Source organism: Lepidochelys kempii, chromosome 1 (genome assembly GCF_965140265.1).
Source record: "Lepidochelys kempii isolate rLepKem1 chromosome 1, rLepKem1.hap2, whole genome shotgun sequence".
Classification (NCBI taxonomy): domain Eukaryota; kingdom Metazoa; phylum Chordata; order Testudines; family Cheloniidae; genus Lepidochelys; species Lepidochelys kempii.
The window spans coordinates 260,837,285-260,857,272 of NC_133256.1; the positions used below are offsets into that span (position 1 = coordinate 260,837,285).

General features: G+C 42.2%; 1 protein-coding gene across 6 annotated transcripts in view; it reads right to left on the reverse strand.

Annotated features, from left to right (window-relative positions):
* Positions 1–19,988, reverse strand: part of TCF20 (transcription factor 20) — a 215,622-nt gene that overhangs the window by 11,194 nt on the left and 184,440 nt on the right. For 5 of the 6 annotated variants that reach the window (XM_073327262.1, XM_073327263.1, XM_073327266.1 and 2 more), the window contains exons 3-4: positions 14,356–14,449; positions 2,341–2,390 (exon numbers count right to left, since the gene is read on the reverse strand). In XM_073327262.1, coding sequence (XP_073183363.1) covers positions 2,341–2,390; positions 14,356–14,449 — 144 coding nt within the window. Of the gene's footprint in view, positions 1–2,340; positions 2,391–14,355; positions 14,450–19,988 lie in introns of those variants that run through there. The other variant, XM_073327267.1, reaches the window with a different exon arrangement.

A 19,988-nucleotide genomic window follows, 5' to 3' on the forward strand; every position in this document is an offset into this window, starting at 1 on the left:
ACCAGGAAGTTGAGACAGCAGCTGCTGCCAGCACGCTCCCTCCGTCCTAAGCCCTGTCGTTTCCCCACCCTGCTCATGGAGATGTGGGGAGGGGGACACCCTGATATTAGCTTCCCTCTTCCGTCCCTACCCCCCACACCACCACCCTGCGCCGCCCAGCAAGCAGGAGGCTCCTGGGAGCAGCTCCAAGGCAGAGGGCAGGAGCAGCACATGGCAGTGGGGGGAGGGACAGCTGAACTGCCCGGCAATTCATAGCCTGCTGGGTGGCTGCTGCACAGGGAACTTAGGGGAGCTGATATGGGAGTTGCCGGTCCACCCTGGTTTTAAGCCCCCACCAGCGAGCTCCAACAGGCTGCTCTTTCTGCAAGCAGTGGACAAAGCAGGCAGCTGCCAAACAACGTTATAAGGGAGCATTGCACAACTTCAAACAAGCATGTTTTCTAATTGATCAGCAACGTAACAACAAAACATCGTTAACTGGGACGACTTTAAGTGAGAAGTTACTGTACAGCACTTCCAACTCAACCTATCTGCAAGAACTGAATGCTGGAAAACTTTAGAAGTTTATTTTATTTTAATTTTTTTAACCCTATAACACAGGGGTTCTCAACTTCATTGCACTGCAATCCCCTTCTGACAACAAAAATTACTACCTGACCCCAGGAGGGGGGACTGAAGCCTGAGCCCACTTGAGCCCTGCCACCCCAGTTCAGAGGGCGGGGAGGGGGAGGACACACAACAAGACAAAGCCCAAGCCCCACCGCCCCAGGTGGGGAGGCCAAAACCCAAGGGCTTCAGCACCAGGCAGGGGCTTGGTAACCTGAATCCCTGCCGCCAAGGGGCTTTGGCTTTGGCCCAGGCTCCGGGTGGTGGGCTCGGGCTTTGGCCCAGGCTCCGGGTGGTGGGCTCGGGCTTTGGCTTCAGCCCTGGGTGGTGGAAATTGGGCTTCAGGCCTAGGCCTCAGCAAGTCTGAGACAGCCCTGGTGACCCCATTAAAATGGGGTCATAACCCCCTTTTGGGTCCCAAACCATAGTTTGAGAATGGCTGCTATAACATGTCTTGTCAGTGGACAGCAAAACCAGGAAATCCTTGTGTTACAGATCCTTCACAATCACACTAGACAACTGTCAGGAAAAGACCACACCAGTTTCATCCAGCTGTTGGGGCAGTTCACACCTTTCAGTTACTGTTTCAGGTTGCCTGTAGATTCAGGCAGGCACTAGTGCATTGCTTTATGCTTGTTCCACATTTCTGAGGTTCTCTCTGCAACCATAAGGACTACAATTTTTTTTTTTTTTTAATGAAAGGATGAGAAAAAGGGAGGCTGATCACTGCTTACAAATTGAGAACCAATGTCCTAGAGTCTTCCAGGCTAGACAGGATTTGAATTTCTAACGTAAAAAACAAACCACCACTATTTTTTAAGAAGTGTGGGGGTAAATACATAAAAATAGCTTGTTGTGGTAAAACCACTTGCTCAGTATACTTTTCTCCTTTACACAGATTTTCTTTCAGAACTACCTTGTAAAAATACCAGAAGCCACCAGATGTCAGTCTAATCCAAGGCACAGCAGAAGAGAGCTGCTGACAAGTACCTGAATGGAGTAACTGAAACCTGACTTCTCTGAAGCATTCTTGCAAGTGCTAAGGAGCAGAATCCCCCTCTCCCAAAATCTAAATTACAAGTGGTGCTGTCTATACTCTCATACAATTTAAACAGATTTCTATTAGCCACCAGAAACGCCATTCCTCCTGACATTTTCAATCTCCTAGTTATACAGGCGGATGCTTCCGTAACTTGTACTGAGGATGTACAAGGCAGCAGAATCAGCTGAGTAACTGTACTCAACCTGGTAACTGCTGAACTATGACAAGCTGCTTCTATTTCTGGCAAGTCCTTGCTTCCAACAGCTGAGTGAATTTTTTTCCATGAGATGTTTTTCCTTCCTTCTTGCATTCCTGGTAAATCCCAGAAAGAACCTTCACCAAAAAGTTGCAGTACAGAACTCAAAAAGTAGTAGTGTATTGATTGTACCATAAAAGATAGGGAATTAGGCTGGGTTTCATATAGTCTCTCTGAAGGTCCAGACAGCAACTAGCAAAGACATACAGTAGGCTTCACATATCTTCTTAAGCAATCTGTATTCTTCTAGGTAGAAACTCATCCCCAAAAATGCATTCCCCATAGAACAACCCACCCACACGGCTTCATCTAAAAGCATCTCCTCCCTCTCAAACACGTTATCTGGGTATAAAATTACTTCATTAAAACAAATGTAGACAGAGCCCAGTGGAGGATAGCACTGAATGGACCTAGCAGGGAAGAGGTTTCCTCTTACCTTGTGCTTGGGGCACCTCACTGAGAAATTCTCTTCGTTTAGTAAACAATCTAGAGGAGAAGACAGACAGCAATTTGATTATTTTATTTATAAAAGTATACCTTGCATAATGTGTGTACACTCATCATACCTTTCAGATAGATGTATTCAGAGATCTCTTCTAGAATTACTAGAAGGGTTTTTTTTTGGAGGAAAGGGGTTTCAGGAATATTTTAGTAAATTAAGTTACCAAGAGACCTGAGTGATATTGTCCTTACTGCAATCAATATGCCAAGCCTAAATTTCCCCAAATGCCTCATTGCTGCATAATGAGTAAAAGTCAGAGCAAACCCACAAATCTCTCCTAGCTTCATGGATTCTAACCCTTAGAAATACAAAGACAGGAAAGACCAGATACACTCATCTCATCTTAGCATATTATCCCTGCTTTATGTTTCAGAGGAAAGGGACTTCCCCTCATGTTTATCACAAAGTACCTGTAATATCAGGGGCAGAAAAAAGTTGGTGTGTGTCTTGTGACTTATTTCCAACCCCAAATCTAGTGATCAAGTTTTGTTCATTGACACCATGCTTGATATACCACAGGGTCATTCATATTGCTCTTGGATCTGCTTCCACACTCTGTAAATGTGAAGCTTCACTAATCTAGGAAACAGTTTAATGACTTCACATTTTTTAAGGACACTAGAACAGATCAAGTTTGTTTTTAAAAGTGACTTTAGCATTGTTAACAAGTGCTACATTAACAGCTCCTGGAACTGTAAGTGCTATATCCATAGAAGAGGGTGCACTAAAGCCAACAAGGCAGTGCAAACTTTGGCGCTCCAGCCTTCTACTTAGGGATTTCCAAGAGCCCCACATTTCCATTTCACAATCAAATCTTGAAGCAGCAGTGCCCTCTCCATCGGGGGTTCAGCTGCATCTGCTAGGTATTGTCATCTATGGTGCTACCCCACTCTTGGTCATCTTTTGACATCACCTCCAAATACCTGATGTTACTCAGCCAGCATCTCATTATTTCTGGTGGATCATCAGTGTAAAAATTCAGCAAGGCATTTATGACCACATGTCCTCTCCAGTGTCCCCAGATTGCCAGCAAGTATCGCAGTGGTTAATAAAATGTGCTAATTAAAAAACTTTTAAAAGTATATAGCATAACTACGGCTCTCTGCTGTTCCAATCTGCTAGATGAGCTTAAACAGACAGCACCTAGGGCTCCAGGGCAACGCTTTCCAGACACCCAAGCAGAGTTTGCTTTGCTGGTAAGAAATGCTTCTCAGTTTCAAGATCAATGCCTCTGGCCTGAGTCAAAAGGAAGTAGCATGCAATAGGCTTCATTACTTCAGAGATTTAAAAAAGAGAGAGAATAAAAACCCTTATCCCTGCGCTAAGGGCAATAATTTCAAATTCAAATTTCAATTTCAAAAGTATAGGAAAGACTGTCTCATTATAAAGATAGGAATTTTGCACAATGAGACTGTACCATGAATTATCATTGTACAACACTGTAACCATCAGAACAAACCCAAAAATAATGAAAAGTGAAGATGTTTTCTCCTTTTAGTGAATTCAGCACTGGTGACAGATGAATCCTCCATTCATCCCCAGATGGGAAGGGCACATGTGGAGGGGGGCAGTATAAGCTTCCACACACTGTTTTCTGTCAAGATACCTCATGCCCTGGATCTGGACCACGTGTGGGGGTGAGAAAAGCTCAATATCTATTATTCATTCTTTGTCGTTTTTTTACCATAAATGTTAACATTGGAGCCAATTAATGCCAACTGTGGTAATTAGTGTTAAAGGTTAGGGACGCTGATCTCCACACTGGAATGGGAGAGACACCCTGAGCTCATTTCACAACAGCCACTGACTATTCATAAGATGGAAAAAACTTTTGCTTACTAACAACTTGGCCTGGGTTTTAACTGGTGACCTAAGGTAACACATTTAATTTCCCAGTCAAGTAAACTTTATAAATCAGCTCCAAGAGGTAATTTTAGATAGCAAGACAACAATACATCAAGCTATGGTCAGTTCAAGGAGGAAGATGAAAAGGCAGCCACACACCTTGTTTGAGCAGGTTTTCCTGCATGGAAGAGTCAGGGAAAATGTACAACAAAGGATAATTTTAACAAGCAATTATGCTTATATCTCCTTGTACTTTGTCTCTCTCTCTGGTTTGTTACCCTTCACAAAGAATATTTGCAAGCAAAGAGGACTTTTGTCCCTTAAGAGTTCATCATTTGCTAGTTATTCTGTTTATAGAGTACATATCCTTTGTTTGTGATATCACATAATATGGATGCTGTGGAGACAACTGTGATGTAACAATCAGGATTTGACTCCAGGTGGGAAAGAAAAAAAAATAGAGGGAGTGGATGCGAAATCTCAAGAAACAAGAATCCTGTTTCCATGGAGATGTCTCTAGGACTAAGTTATCTCAGACGTCAGTGATTCTTTATAAATCTGAACAGATGAAAGCTAAACACAGATGAAACGTTAACAATAGCCATTTCCATATTATTATTATTACCATAGTGAAAAGCACCATAAAGTCACATCAAAACGAACAGTAAACACAACACAACACACAGGAGTCATGGGCAAGCAATCTTCCTCCACACGTCCTTACACAGCCTCGTGAAACATGCCATTCCACATATCACCCAGTCAGCCACATCGTTGAATCACACTCACCACAGGTGCCCCCTGACCATGGCATTCGGCACCAGTCCCTGCAAAACTTGCTCCCATTCTTCCTCCTCTCACCCAAACCACATGTCCCACAAACTCAAGTTTCCTTTTACCATCTTATTGATATCAGATATCACTTCAGTTATGCTGTACATCTGGGTGATTACCTCCTTCTTAGTGGTGTGCAATGTATAGCTAACATGCAGCAATTGCCTGTAGCATTTCACTTTGAAGGCAGAGTGTGTCAATGTTCTGTTTCTGTAGCATCCACATCTACCATGCATAAAGCAAGATGCTGAAGACGAGACTGCAGCAACTTCATTTTATACTTCATAGTAATACCTTTGCTTCTCTAAATTTGGCTGAGTGTCGTTAGAGCAGTAGCCACGAGTCCAATTCTATGTCGATTTGGCTTTCCTTGTAGTCATGCCACCCCAATATTTGAAGTGTTCAGCATGCTCCAATGCCTCCTCAGATTTGGGTAGAAATTTCTTTGCCTTTTCAACAGGCTTAGATTTCCCCATTGTCTTTGTCCTATCTTCATACAGAAATTATTTAAGTGGCACTGTTTAATTTTGATTTGGAGAGCTAGAGTTCAGCTCTCTTGCACACCAGGATGTCTTATTTTGATAAGGATTATTTTGTATGTAAGGAGATCAAGCACAAAATTGAGTTAGGGTATATAAAAGCATTCATACGTACAGGCTGGAGCAGGTTTATTAACCATGTGCCTCCTCAAGAGCCAATCAGAAACAGTGGTGCAAAACTTGGTTTATTTAGGACCAGGCTAGTGATCTAGGACTGAAAACTGATCTTCAGTGCAGAAGCACAGAGCACTAACTGTTATCCTAAAGGGACATCCCCCAGCAAATTGATCCCCTGTTGAGCTATAAGGACCAGAAATAAAAATAAGAGTCATCCAGTATATTAGTACAAAGTCTTATGATTAGCATTCAGTTCCTGTTTTTGTTGCTTATCGATAATGGACTCGGACACTAAAAGGAGGAAGGTAGCTGTGCTACACTTGTTCTTCTCTGTAGTTCAAATACCAAAATTTAATCTGCTACTAAAATACTTATAAACGATGGGAAGTATTTAGTTTAAAAATCAAACATGCTTGTTACCAAAAATATTCCTAGAATTGTTTTTTAAAAACACAAATAATGCAGAGGGGAGACAGATCAGATGAGGAGCTGGGTGAGAAATTGGGGCTGGCTGGCAAAGAGACTTGGACTAGGAGCCAGTGGGGGCTGGGGATGATGATTGGAAACCAGAGAGAGGGAAAGAAACATATCAATTGAGGAACCAGAAGGGGAGGAACTGGAACTGGCTAGCTGAGGAGAATGGAACTGGTAAAAGGAACCAGGGATGGAGAAGATACAGGACTGGGACAGGGACTAGCTGGAGGAGATGGAGCAGAAATAATCACTTGTGGAGAAATGGGCAGAAGACTCTATATCCAGTAAAGCACACTTGCCTACAGAGCCTGGAATGGAATCCAAGACTCCAGAGTCTCACCATTCCTCTTCTGTTACAAATATCTGTGAAACCCATTTGCAAGGTATCTCATCCCCCTCTAGTACAGGTCCACAGAGAGTATGACAATTTACCACTACTCTCAGTTACCCCGTTAGCTCAAAGAGAAAGTATGTGTGTGGTGGATCTAGATTTCAATCCTGCTAACAACATATGGGTGTCACTATGATGCCACATGATGGAATTTTGGTTTTTTCAAGATCTAGGAAGTTACACATAAAACTATGTTAAAAGAACATGAAGTATTTAAAAATTTTAGGAAATGCCAGCAGTAAGGCTGCCAAATTTGGCCTTCTTGTGCATATGCGTTATGTGACAGTCTTTAAATTACATGATGACATTTTTTCCACAGAACCCATGTTCATTCAGTGCACAGCACAGCACAGCTTCTGTGATGAATCAGGGTTGTGTAGTGGAGGAGACTGTTTATAGGATCCCTCCTTCATGTTGCAGAAGCTGGAAGGTGTGCAGGGAAAGAGGCAGAGGATAGCAGGAAGAAAGATGATGGACTCATGGTTAGGTCAGCTGAATGCTGCCCTGGAAAACTGAATTCTATACCTGCCTCTGCCACAGAATTTTCTTATGTGATGCTGGGCAAGTCACTTAACCCAGACTTTTCACGCATGATCAAGTAATTGAGCATTCCTCATTTTCCAAGTGTGCAGCTTGAGATACTGGGCTCTGATCTGAAGAACAGGTGAGAACCCACAGCTGCAACTGATGTCAATGCAAGCTATGCTTTGAACACATGAAGTGTCATAAAATGCTGAGTACCCTGAAACATAATGTCCTAGGCATCTCAAATTGAGCACCCAAAATTAGTGGACATTTTTTACTTTAATCTCTCTGTGCCTTAGTTCCCCATCTGTAAAATGGGGATAACACTCCACATCTCACAGGGGTGATATGAACATAAATTCATTAGCATTTGTGGAACACTCATGGTACAGTGATGAGCACCACAGAAAAACCCAAGAGAAAATTAATAATTCTGTCTGCAGAGCAGAGTTTGACTAGTGTACAGTCAATAAGGCCTAGAGTCACACACTGAACAATGAGAAAACATAATATTGAATAAAAAGAAAAGGAGTACTTGTGGCATCTTAGAGACTAACCAATTTATTTGAGCATAAGCTTTCGTGAGCTACAGCTCACTTCATCAGATGCATACTGTGGAAAATACAGAAGATGTTTTTATATACACAGACCATGGAAAAATGGGTGTTTATCACTACAAAAGGTTTTCTCCCCCCCCACCCCACTCTCCTGCTGGTAACAGCTTATCTAAAGTGATCACTCTCCTTACAATGTGTATGATAATCAAGGTGGGCCATTTCCAGCACAAATCCAGGGTTTAACAAGAACAAGAACGTCTGAGGAACAGTCCGGGGGGGGGGGGGGGGGAGAGAGAATAAACAAGGGGAAATAGATTACTTTTTATAATGAATCAACCATTCCCAGTCTCTATTCAAGCCTAAGTTAATTGTATCCAATTTGCAAATTAATTCCAATTCAGCAATCTCTCTTTGGAGTCTGTTTCTGAAGTTTTTCTGTTGTAATATTGCAACTTTCATGTCTGTAATCACGTGACCAGAGAGATTGAAGTGTTCTCCGACTGGTTTATGAATGTTATAATTCTTGACATCTGATTTGTGTCCATTTAGATTCATAGATTCATAGATATTTAGGTCAGAAGGGACCATTATGATCATCTAGTCTGACCTCCTGCACAATGCAGGCCACAGAATTTCACCCACCACTCCTAAAAAAGACCTCACACCTATATCTGTGCTATTGAAGTCCTCAAATTGTAGTTTGAAGACCTCAAGGAGCAGAGAATCCTCCAGCAAGTGACCCGTGCCCCATGCTACAGAGGAAGGCGAAAAACCTCCAGGGCCTTCCAATCTGCCCTGGAGGAAAATTCCTTCCCGACCCCAAATATGGCGATCAGCTAAACCCTGAGCATATGGGCAAGATTCATCAGCCAGATACTACAGAAAATTCTTTCCCGGTAACTTGGATCTTACCCCATCTAAAAACCCATCACAGGCCATTGGGCCTATTTACCATGAATATTTAATTACCAAAACCATGTTATCCCATCATACCATCTCCTCCATAAACTTATCGAGTTTAATCTTAAAGCAAGATAGATCTTTTGCCCCCACTACTTCCCTCGGAAGGCTATTCCAAAACTTCACTCCTCTGATGGTTAGAAACCTTCGTCTAATTTCTAATCTAAATTTCCTAGTGGCCAGTTTATATCCATTTGTTCTTGTGTCCACATTGGTATTGAGTTTAAATAATTCCTCTCCCTCTCTGGTATTTATCCCTCTGATATATTTATAGAGAGCAATCATATCTCCCCTCAACCTTCTTTTAGTTAGGCTAAACAAGCCAAGCTCCCTGAGTCTCCTTTCATAAGACAAGTTTTCCATTCCTCGGATCATCCTAGTAGCCCTTCTCTGTACCTGTTCCAGTTTGAATTCATCCTTCTTAAACATGGGAGACCAGAACTGCACACAGTATTCCAGGTGAGGTCTCACCAGTGCCTTATATAACGGTACTAAAACCTCCTTATCCCTACTGGAAATACCTCTCCTGATGCATCCCAAGACGACATTAGCTTTTTTCACAGCCATATCACATTGGCAGCTCATAGTCAACCTATGATCAACCAATACTCCAAGGTCCTTTTCCTCCTCCGTTACTTCTAGTTGATGCGTCCCTAGCTTATAACTAAAATTCTTGTTATTAATCCCTAAATGCATGACCTTACACTTCTCACTATTAAATTTCATCCTATTCCTATTACTCCAGTTTACAAGGTCATCCAGATCCTCCTGTAGGGTATCCCTGTCCTTCTCTAAATTAGCAATACCTCCCAGCTTTGTATCATCTGCAAACTTTATTAGCACACTCCCACTTTTTGTGCCCAGGTCAGTAATAAAAAGATTAAATAAGATTGGTCCCAAAACTGATCCTTGAGGAACTCCACTGGTAACCTCCCTCCAACTTGACAGTTCACCTTTCAGTAGGACCCGTTGTAGTCTCCCCTTTAACCAATTCCCTATCCACCTTTCAATTTTCCTATTGATGCCCATCTTATCCAATTTAACTAATAATTCCCCATGTGGCACAGTATCAAACGCCTTACTAAAATCTAAATAAATTAGATCCACTGCGTTTCCTTTATCTAAAAAATCTGTTACTCTCTCAAAGAAGGAAATCAGGTTGGTTTGGCACGATCTACCTTTTGTAAAACCATGTTGTATTTTGTCCCATTTACCATTGACTTCAATGTCCTTAACTACCTTCTCCTTCAAAATTTTTTCCAAGACCTTGCATACTACAGATGTCAAACTAACAGGCCTATAATTACTTGGATCACTTTTTTTCCCTTTCTTAAAAATAGGAACTATGTTAGCAATTCTCCAATCATATGGTACAACCCCTGAATTTACAGATTCATTAAAAATTCTTGCTAATGGGCTTGCAATTTCTTGTGCCAATTCTTTTAATATTCTTGGATGAAGATTATCTGGGCCCCCCGATTTAGCCCCATTAAGCTGTTTGAGTTTCGCTTCTACCTCAGATATGGTGATGTCTACCTCCATATCCTCATTCCCATTTATCATGCTACCATTATCCCTAAGATCCTCTTTAGTCTTATTAAAGACTGAGGCAAAGTATTTGTTTAGATATTGGGCCATGCCTAGATTATCCTTGACCTCCACTCCATCCTCAGTTTTTAGCGGTCCCACTTCTTCTTTCTTTGTTTTTTTCCTATTTATATGACTATAGAACCTTTTACTATTGGTTTTAATTCCCTTTGCAAGGTCCAACTCTACTTGACTTTTAGCCTGTCTCACTTTATCCCTACATATTCTGACCTCAATAAGGTAGCTTTCCTTACTTATTGAGGTCAGAATATGTAGGGATAAAGTGAGACAGGCTAAAAGTCAAGTAGAGTTGGACCTTGCAACCTTGCATTTATTCTTTTACGTAGAGACTGTCCAGTCTGACCAATATACAAGGCAAAGGGGCATTGCTGGCACATGATGGCATATATCACATTGGCAGATGCGCAGGTGAACGAGCCTCTGATAGTGTGGCTGATGTTATTAGGCCCTGTGATGGTGTCCCCTGAATAGATATGTGGGCACAGTTGGCAACGGGCTTTGTTGCAAGGATAGGTTCCTGGGGTAGTGGTTCTGTTGTGTGGTGTGTGGTTGCTGGTGAGTATTCACTTCAGGTTGGGGGGCTGTCTGTAGGCAAGGACTGGCCCGTCTCCCAAGATTTGTGAGAGTGTTGGGTCGTCCTTCAGAATAGGTTGTAGATCCTTGATAATGCGTTGGAGGGGTTTTAGTTGGGATCTGAATGTGATGGCTAGTGGCGTTCTGTTATTTTCTTTGTTAGGCCTGTAGTAGGTGACTTCTGGGAACTCTTCTGGCTCCAGCAATCTGTTTCTTCACTTCCGCAGGTGGGTATTGTAGTTGTAAGAATGCTTGATAGAGATCTTGTAGGTGTTTGTCTGTCTGAGGGGTTGGAGCAAATGCAGTTGTATCGCAGAGCTTGGCTGTAGATAATGGATCATGTGGTATGATCAGGGTGAAAGCTGGAGGCACGTAGGTAGGAATATTGGTCAGTAGGTTTCCGGTATAGGGTGGTGTTTATGTGACCATCGTTTATTAGCACTGAGGTGTCCAGAAAGTGGATCTCTTGTGTGGACTGGACCAGGCTGAGGTTGATGGTGGGATGGAAATTGTTAAAATCATGGTGGAATTCCTCAAGGGCTTCTTTTCCATGGGTCCAGATGATGAAGATGTCATCAATATAACGCAAGTAGAGTAGGGGCATTAGGGGACGAGAGCTGAGGAAGCGTTGTTCTAAGTCAGCCATAAAAATGTTGGTATACTGTGGGGCCATGCAGGTACCCATAGCAGTGCCGCTGATCTGAAGGTATACATTGTCCCCATATGTAAAATAGTTATGGGTAAGGACAAAGTCACAAAGTTCAGCCACCAGGTTAGCCGTGACATTATTGGGGATAGTGTTCTTGATGGCTTGTAGTCCATCTTTGTGTGGAATGTTGGTGTAGAGGGCTTCTACATCCATAGTGGCCAGGATGGTGTTATCAGGAAGATCACCGATGGATTGTAGTTTCCTCAGGAAGTCAGTGGTGTCTCGAAGGTAGCTGGGAGTGCTGGTAGCATAGGGCCTGCGGAGGGAGTCTACATAGCCAGACAATCCTGCTGTCAGGGTGCAAATGCCTGAGATGATGGGGCGCCCAGGATTTCCAGGTTTATGGATCTTGGGTAGTAGATAGAATATTCCAAGTCGGGGTTCCAGGGGTGTGTCTGTGCGGGTTTGTTCTTGTGCTTTTTCAGGGAGTTTCTTGAGCAAATGCTGTAGTTTCTTTTGGTAACTCTCAGTGGGATCAGAGGGTAATGGCTTGTAGAAAGTGGTGTTGGAGAGCTGCCGAGCAGCCTCTTGTTCATATTCCGACCTATTCAGGACGACAACAGCACCTCCTTTGTCAGCCTTTTTGATTATGATGTCAGAGTGGTTTCTGAGGCTGTGGATGGCACTGTGTTCTGCACGGCTGAGGTTGTGGGGCAAGTGATGCTGCTTTTCCACAATTTCAGCCCATGCACATCGGCGGAAGCACTCTATGTAGAAGTCCAGTCTGCTGTCTTGACCTTCAGGAGGAGTCCACCTGGAATCCTTCTTTTTGTATGTGTGTATAAAAACATCTTCTGTATTTTCCACAGTCTGCATCCGACGAAGTGGGCTGTAGCTCACGAAAGCTTACGCTCAAATAAATTGGTTAGTCTCTAAGATGCCACAAGTCCTCCTTTTCTTTTTGCGAATACAGACTAACACAGCTGTTACTCTGAAACCTGTCATAATATTGAATAGCTACTCATTAAATGAGCACCATAAATTCTGTGCACTGAATAAGGTAGGGGTCCTATGGAAAAAAACAGTATGATCTCGAAAATAAATATTGTATCATAATGCATATGCACAAAGGAGCTGCATTATGATTGCAGAGGCAATTTACTTCAGGCATTTCCTGACTGCTTGACTCTGTAATATTAATAAAGTCCTTTTAACATAGTTTTTTGGTGTGTAATTTTAAAGTGTGTGTCAAGGCCTCATCTACTGTGTAGCATAACTGGATCAAATTCAATGTCAAACAACCCTGAATTCCACGGCAATTTTAATTCTGTTTTATTATTTAGCATTTACGTTGTGGTAGAACGTAGAGGACCAATAGGTTGGGGCCCTATTGTGCTACGTGCTGTACAGTCATACACAGGAAGATATGAAGTTCAGAAAATTCACCCCTTCCCCTGCAACGAAATATCCTGTATAGGTTTGGCAAGCTGGTCAATCAATCAGTCAAATAAAGTCAGCTGACTACCTATTGTTTGACCTTGGTCAAATATCGTCAAATATTCCAGCAAGAATGCCCTGATGTAGGCAGTGGCTTACCTTTTTGATTGAATCATGGCGCCCTTCTTTCATTTTTTTACAACTTCATTTAATACTGTTTTGCATTTTTCCGAGTTAAAATAACTCAGTTAAGTAACTTGTTTCTTATAATTAAGCATATGTATCTAAGGGCAAGTCTACTGGAGACCATAAGGTCCGACTCTTCTTCGTTACCATTCTTACTGTTCTAATAAATTAGTGCTTTAAAATATTTGATAAATAACTTTTGGACCATTCAAATGCCCAACCCTACTTCTGTCTTCTAAATCAGGAGTTCTCCACCTTTTTCCTTCTGATCTCCCCCCATAATCCCCAACAAGCTATAAAAACTCCACAGCCCACCTCTGCCACAACAACTGTTTTTCTGCATATCCAGTAGATTAAAAGCAAGGGCCAGTGGTACGGGATAGCAAGCAGGGCAATTGCCCAGGGCCCCACGCCACAGGGGGCCCAGCAAAGTTAAGTTGCTTGGACTTTGGCTTCGGTCTTCTGCCTTAGGCCCCAGTGAGTCTAACACCAACCCTGCTCTCTGGTTTATTTTGGCAGACTTCCTCTAACCTGCCCCCTCCCCCGATGTCCCTGGACCACTGGCTGAGAACCACTGTTTTAAATAATCTACGTTTACACCAGACACTACAGTCATAAGGACAACTGCACACACAGATAGCAGTAGTACTCTGATCACTGAGCAAAAGAAGCACCTCCTCTAAAAGCTATACCACCCAGGCTGATATTTCATAGCTGACCAGAACTGAGCAATGTCACTGCTTGGATAAGAGACTTGTGTGTGCACAAATGAGGTGCTGCTGAAGTGGCGTTTATGACTCAGCAGGTGACACTTTCCATTTGGAATCTACTGGGCTAATGCCCAATTGTACTGTTAAGGAGCATGTCATTGCAGGAGGTGCTGTTCTTCAGAAGACATGAAAAATCAGAGGTTCTGATTATTGGGAGTCCTTAAACAGCCTGTACATTTTTCACAGGGAAAGGGGGTTTATCTCCCATGTCTTGGCTAAATTCCAGGTTTTTTAGCTGCATTCTATAAATTTAAAATTCCTTCTGCCGTTTCAAGAAGATTCTTCTACATTTCTCAATCCAACTTGTTCCAAAGTGCTGCTGTGCACTGTTTTATCAGCTGCCATGCTCCACCCTTTTCATTACTGTATTCCCATGGTGGGTTACGAGACTCAGAGTACAGCAGTTTGTAAAGTGCTCTGGGATACTTTGGGGGCAATATGTGTCCTATAAGTGTAAGATATTATTAATCTTATTTGTTCTTACCTGCATCAATGGCACACGGGTAATGGTATCGGAAGGAGCAACCTTTGTTGTAGCAGCCTAAGGTGGCTCCTGGCTCCTGGCAGTGGGAACATTTCTGAAAGGGATGGAAAGATAGAAATATTAGCAAATTGGTGAGCCCTCTATCTCCTCCCTCCACACACCTTTTCCTGGTATTTCCACCACACAAACTTTAGCAGTTTCAGGCACTACTTTCTCAAAATGTATCAAGAACCACCAGGTCCCAAAGATCACTCTTTAGATTACATCCCCTTTAAACATCAAATAATAGGTCCCACCATCCAGTAGGTGAAACAAAGAGGTTTTTCGAACAACATACTTTTGCACAGCAGTGGTACCTGGACTTAATGTACTGTCAAACAGCAGACGGCTCTACCAGATTAACAGAACTTTCAACATTCCTTGCACCTACTAGGACACCATTCTTTCAGAACATAATGATGACCTCAGCACTGGAATTGCAGTATGAAGACTTGAATGTGTCTGTGGCAACTTTAAAATGAGAATTAGCAGTACAGAGAATGGATTAGGGGCCCCAGTTGGTATAAAAATCACTACCTGATTCATCTGGCCAAATCTTCATTACCACTGACATGTCAATCCAAGAGGACTGAGGCCAACCTGAGCATTTTGTCACACAAGATAAAGACGAGGTATACCTGGTGCTAAGGGAAATGCCACTGGGGAAAAAACAGCAATGTCACAAGAATGGCATGTCTCCAAAATAAAGGCCTTCAATGATACAAAGATGTTGGTACAGTAACTCCTCACTTAACTTCCTCCCGCTTAATGTTATTTCAATGTTACGTCCCTGCTCCATAACAGAACACGCTCGTTTAAAGTTGGGCAATGTTCCCTTGTTTGGCCGCCTGCTTTGTCCACAGCTTGCAGGATTCTCCAGAAGAGCAGCGACTTTATAAGAGAGAATTGCACAACTTGTAACAGCGCACCCCAGCGCCTCCTACCTGCCGGCGCATCCTGCGGATCAGTGCCTTCCTCCTGCTCATGGCAGTCAGCCGGCTTGAGGCATTCAGGAGGCTGGGGCAGGGGAGGAGGTGGCGGCATGCAGCCTCCCCCATCCTCTGCCCACAGCAATCAGGTGTTTTGCGGCGTTCAGGAGGTCTGGGGGAGGAGCATGCTCTAGGGAGGAGGTGGAGCGGGGTGGGAAGAGGCGGGGCAAGGGTGGGGGTTTGGGGGAAGGGGTGGAGTGGGTGGGCCAGGGGCAGAGGCGGGGGTTGAGCCCCTTGCAAAGTTGGTGCCTGTGCTTGCACAGTAGGAGAAACTGCCCCTGCAGCTACGCAAGGTGCTTCCTAGCCTACAGTAGTACCTTCAGCCTCCTTGCCTGTCTCATTGTCTGCAGTGGGCTGTGCCTGTGTGGGGTAAAGCGGGGGCAACTCCCAACTACAGTACAGCACCTGTATTAAATTGCTTGTTTAAAATTGTTTAAAACTTATACTGTATATGTATATAATGCCTTTTGTCCGGCAAAAACGAATTTCCCTACAGGGAAATTAGATTTGCTTAACGTAGTTTCTCTTAAAGTTGCATTTTTCAGGAACATAACTACAACATTAAGTGAGGAGTTACTGTACTAGGGCTGTTGATTAATTGCAGTTAACTCATGTGATTAACTCAAAAATATTAACTGCAATTTAAAAATTTAATCACGAATAATCGCAGTTTTAATCACATTGTTAAACAATAGAATACCAGTTGAAATTTATTAAATATTTTGGATTTTTTCCTACATTTTCAAATATATTGATTTGAATTACAATACAGAATAAAAAGTGTACAGTGCTCACTTTATATTATTTTTATTACAAATATTTGCACTGTAAAAATGATAAACAAAAGAAAAAGTATTTTTCAATTCACCTCATACAAGTACTGTAGTGAATCTCTATCATGAAAGTGCAACTTAAATATGTAAAATTGTTTTTGAGTGCAGTTATGTAACCAAAAAAACAAAGCAAAATTTTAGAGTCTACAAGTCCACTCAGTCCTACTTCTCATTCAGCCAATCGCTAAGGCAAAGAAGTTTGTTTACATTTATGGGAGATAATGCTGCCCACTTCACTGTTTTGTTTTTTAATTCAGTTATTTATTTTTTACATAATTCTACATTTGTAAGTTCAACTTTCATGATAAAGAGATTGCACTATAGTACTTGTATTAGGTGAATTCAAAAATGTATTTTTTTACAGTGCAAATATTTGTAATAAAAATAAATATAAAGTGAGGACTGTACACTTTGTATTCTGTATTGTAACTGAAATCAATATTTGAAAATGTAAAAAACATCCAAAAATATTTAAATAAATGGTATTCTATTATTGTTTAACAGTGCAATTAGTCACACAATTAATTTTTTTACATTTATTTTCAGAGTGTGAGAACTTATCTGATGACCATTTTTAATTTCCATTATTTATTCCTAATATCTCAACTGGTTCATATATTTAATCGTTTTATCAGATGGGTGTGAATGCAACAGAGTGTGAGCTATTCACTGACTTACTGCAGCCTTAATGGCTTTAGAGAATTAGGCCTACTGTGTATTTCATTCAGAGAGCAACTTTATAAGTAAAGGAAGTGTTTTTCAAAAGCATAAACTAATGTAAGCTTTTGAAGAAAGCTTGTTTCTGACAGGCTAAAATTTCCCTTCTTTATAAAAGGACCAGTCATGTGGCTAGCACAGATTCCATTTAAGGTTGAAAGCACCACCACAACAAAAAAATCCACCCCAATACCTGCAAGAACACTATGGTTATGAAAAATAAACCCATAACAAACACAGGAAATTCAGTTTTAGAGATAAAATGTGGCAAAAAGCATTACAAAAATAAGTGCTTGAACAATTGGTCAGAATCACCTGAAATTTGGACCGTAACAAATTTGTTTTTTGAACGCAGACTATATATAGATACAGATCTAAAACTGGTCTTATTTCCAAGTAAGTCTCAGATCTGATCCACAGAAAAGTTCCTGTCTCTATAGTAAGCAGGGGGTTATAGTATAACACCCTTTAAAAAAAAAATCAGGAAAAAAATTGACAAAGGTATTCACTGCTCTCCACACCATGCCATGCAGACAATGAAGGATGTAGTTTAACATGTAAATGACTGAGTATAAAAGCAAAATCAGCTCCAACCATATGCCAGGTGCCTCTTTGAATCAAAGCAGATGTAATAAACGGGAAAGTCCGAGATGCCAGTTCTCATGACTTGTACAAATCCAGTCTTCTCACTTATGCCAATGCTCCTTAATCCTGATCTGCAGTATCCTTAACTAAATCAACTCCTGGGTGTCTTTTAAGCAGCAACTCCCAATCATGAAAAACTAGTACAATATTTATGACATAAGAAAATGTCCTTGAGGTCCAGGATAAAAAAGCCAACTAACTTACTTTTACTTGTCAGAAAAAGAAAAAGTACCTGGTTTCCAAAGGTAAAAATTCTAGAACTTTAATTCTATATCTAAGTGCTTGGACCTCTAGGCAAGTTTTGTAATTCACTTACTCATGGGACTATAACCAGCCTCAACATGTAGCAAATGGCTTTTTCTGGCAAACTATCAAGTCCTGCCTGTAAAGTCAACCACAGGAGAATCATATGTACTGTACTCCTGGGGGCATTCTACACTACTGTGCATGCACAGAATTCATGTCTAGTGCATAATTTTTTTTTTCTCCACAGAAAATACATTCTGCTGGAGAGGTACTGCAGTTACCCCTTTTGCCCACTGAAGGCTGCTGTAGCACCAGAAGAGAGAGCAGCCACACCCAGGCAAGAGCAGCCCCCGCTGTGGATAGGGAAGAGAAGAGGCTGCATCCCTCACAGCGCCCTGCCCATAGGTCCAGATCAGGAGGCACAGGATATTGGGAAGGGAAGACAGTGTGGGGCACATGGTGCTGCTGGGGGGGGGGTGTCATAGACTGGGGCTTAGAAGGGCTAGTGGGTGAGGACAGACTGGGATGGGGTATGAATGGGAGTGGGGGGTACAGAACCACATGGGGACACGGTGGCTCAGTGGGGGAGTAGGGACACATGGGGACAGGGGCAGATGTGTTTGACTGAATGAGAAAGGCTAGGGGTCAGCCAGGGTCTGCATGGGGGAGGCTCCCTAACAATCCCCCACCCCAAAAAACCCAACTGTTCCATACTACTTCTACCCACACCCCTCCAAGTTCACACCCAGGCTTCTTCCCAGCAATTACTTACCTCTCCCTCAGCTCCTCCATTACCCCTGACTCCCCCAAGCCTTTGACTGCTTCTGAGGGGCACAGGAAATACGTTTCTGGATTGTAGTTAAAATGAATTATTACTCAAAGTTCTGTATTAATATGGCTAGTAAGGAATCTATTTGTCAAAAAACATTTCCTGAATCTTGTGTGTCTGTATTGTTACAGACATAATTTATTACAAAATACCTGTGAGCAAGTATCAAAATAATTTAAACTGGCATATTTATATTGTGTTATTTTTGACAAATAAAATATGCAGAATTTTAAAATAGTGTGTCCAGAATTTTTAATTTTTTGGTGCAGAATTCCCCCGGAAGTAGTACTGACACCAGTCCTAGTTTCACCCATGGCAGTTATGCTCAAAATGCCTCCTCAGGAGTCCTGAATCACACAGCTCTCTTCCACCCCCCACCTCAACCCCCTCCATTCTCACTTTTAGACATGGCCAACCAAGGCTAATAATTCTACTAGGGCATAGCCCAAGTCAGCCATTCTTCTTGAATGGAGCTCTGAATGTCCAGTGTTATTCCTTTGAGGCACATGCCCTTCCACCCTTGCCTGCTCCTTTGAAGTGCCATAGCTCTGCAGCAATAAAAGAGGGCATTCCCACATATATTCTTCCGCACAATGATCTTTCTTGTACAGAGCACAATCAATAAGAGCAGAGGAGATGGAACAGCTGAGAATGAGCTGAAGTTGTGGAAAGAGATCTTCAAACTAAATGGAATATTTTGAAGAGTGTATTGTGCGATTTAACTGCAGACAAAAAAGTAACTTCAAAACCCCATAAAACAGTATGTTGCCTTTTTCAAAACATTCCTTTATATTTTGTAGCAATCCCCCCTATATAGTTGCAGCCCAGTCTATCCTGCTCTTCTAAGGGTGCTGCAGCATCACAGAAGCCCAGAGCACTTTGAAGCATGCGTCTTTCCCATAATGCTCAATGTGTCCATTTTTTGTTCAGTTACATGACCAGCCCAGCTCAGAATGGGTCAGGAACTTTTTCACGCTAAGGTTGTGTTAGTGATGGATAAATAGAGGTAAGAAATTTCAATAAAGTGAGAAGGCTGAAGTGCAGGAATCGGCCCTTTATCTCCCTTCTATGCCTGACCAACTGGATTATTACGAAAGTTGCCGGCAACAACCCCCACAACAGCAATTCCCCAATGGACTGCAATTCCATTGACTGTTCAAGGCAGAGATCATCTACTGCTCACTCTGCTGCTGCTGAACAAGTCTCCACTCTGGCAGATGTTGCTGCTTTTCTCAATCCACTGACAGTCTAATAACTCCATCTCCTCTATCTCCTGGGACCCACAACCATCTGCTACTTTCAAGGGAGGGTGGAGGAACCACATACACACACCAA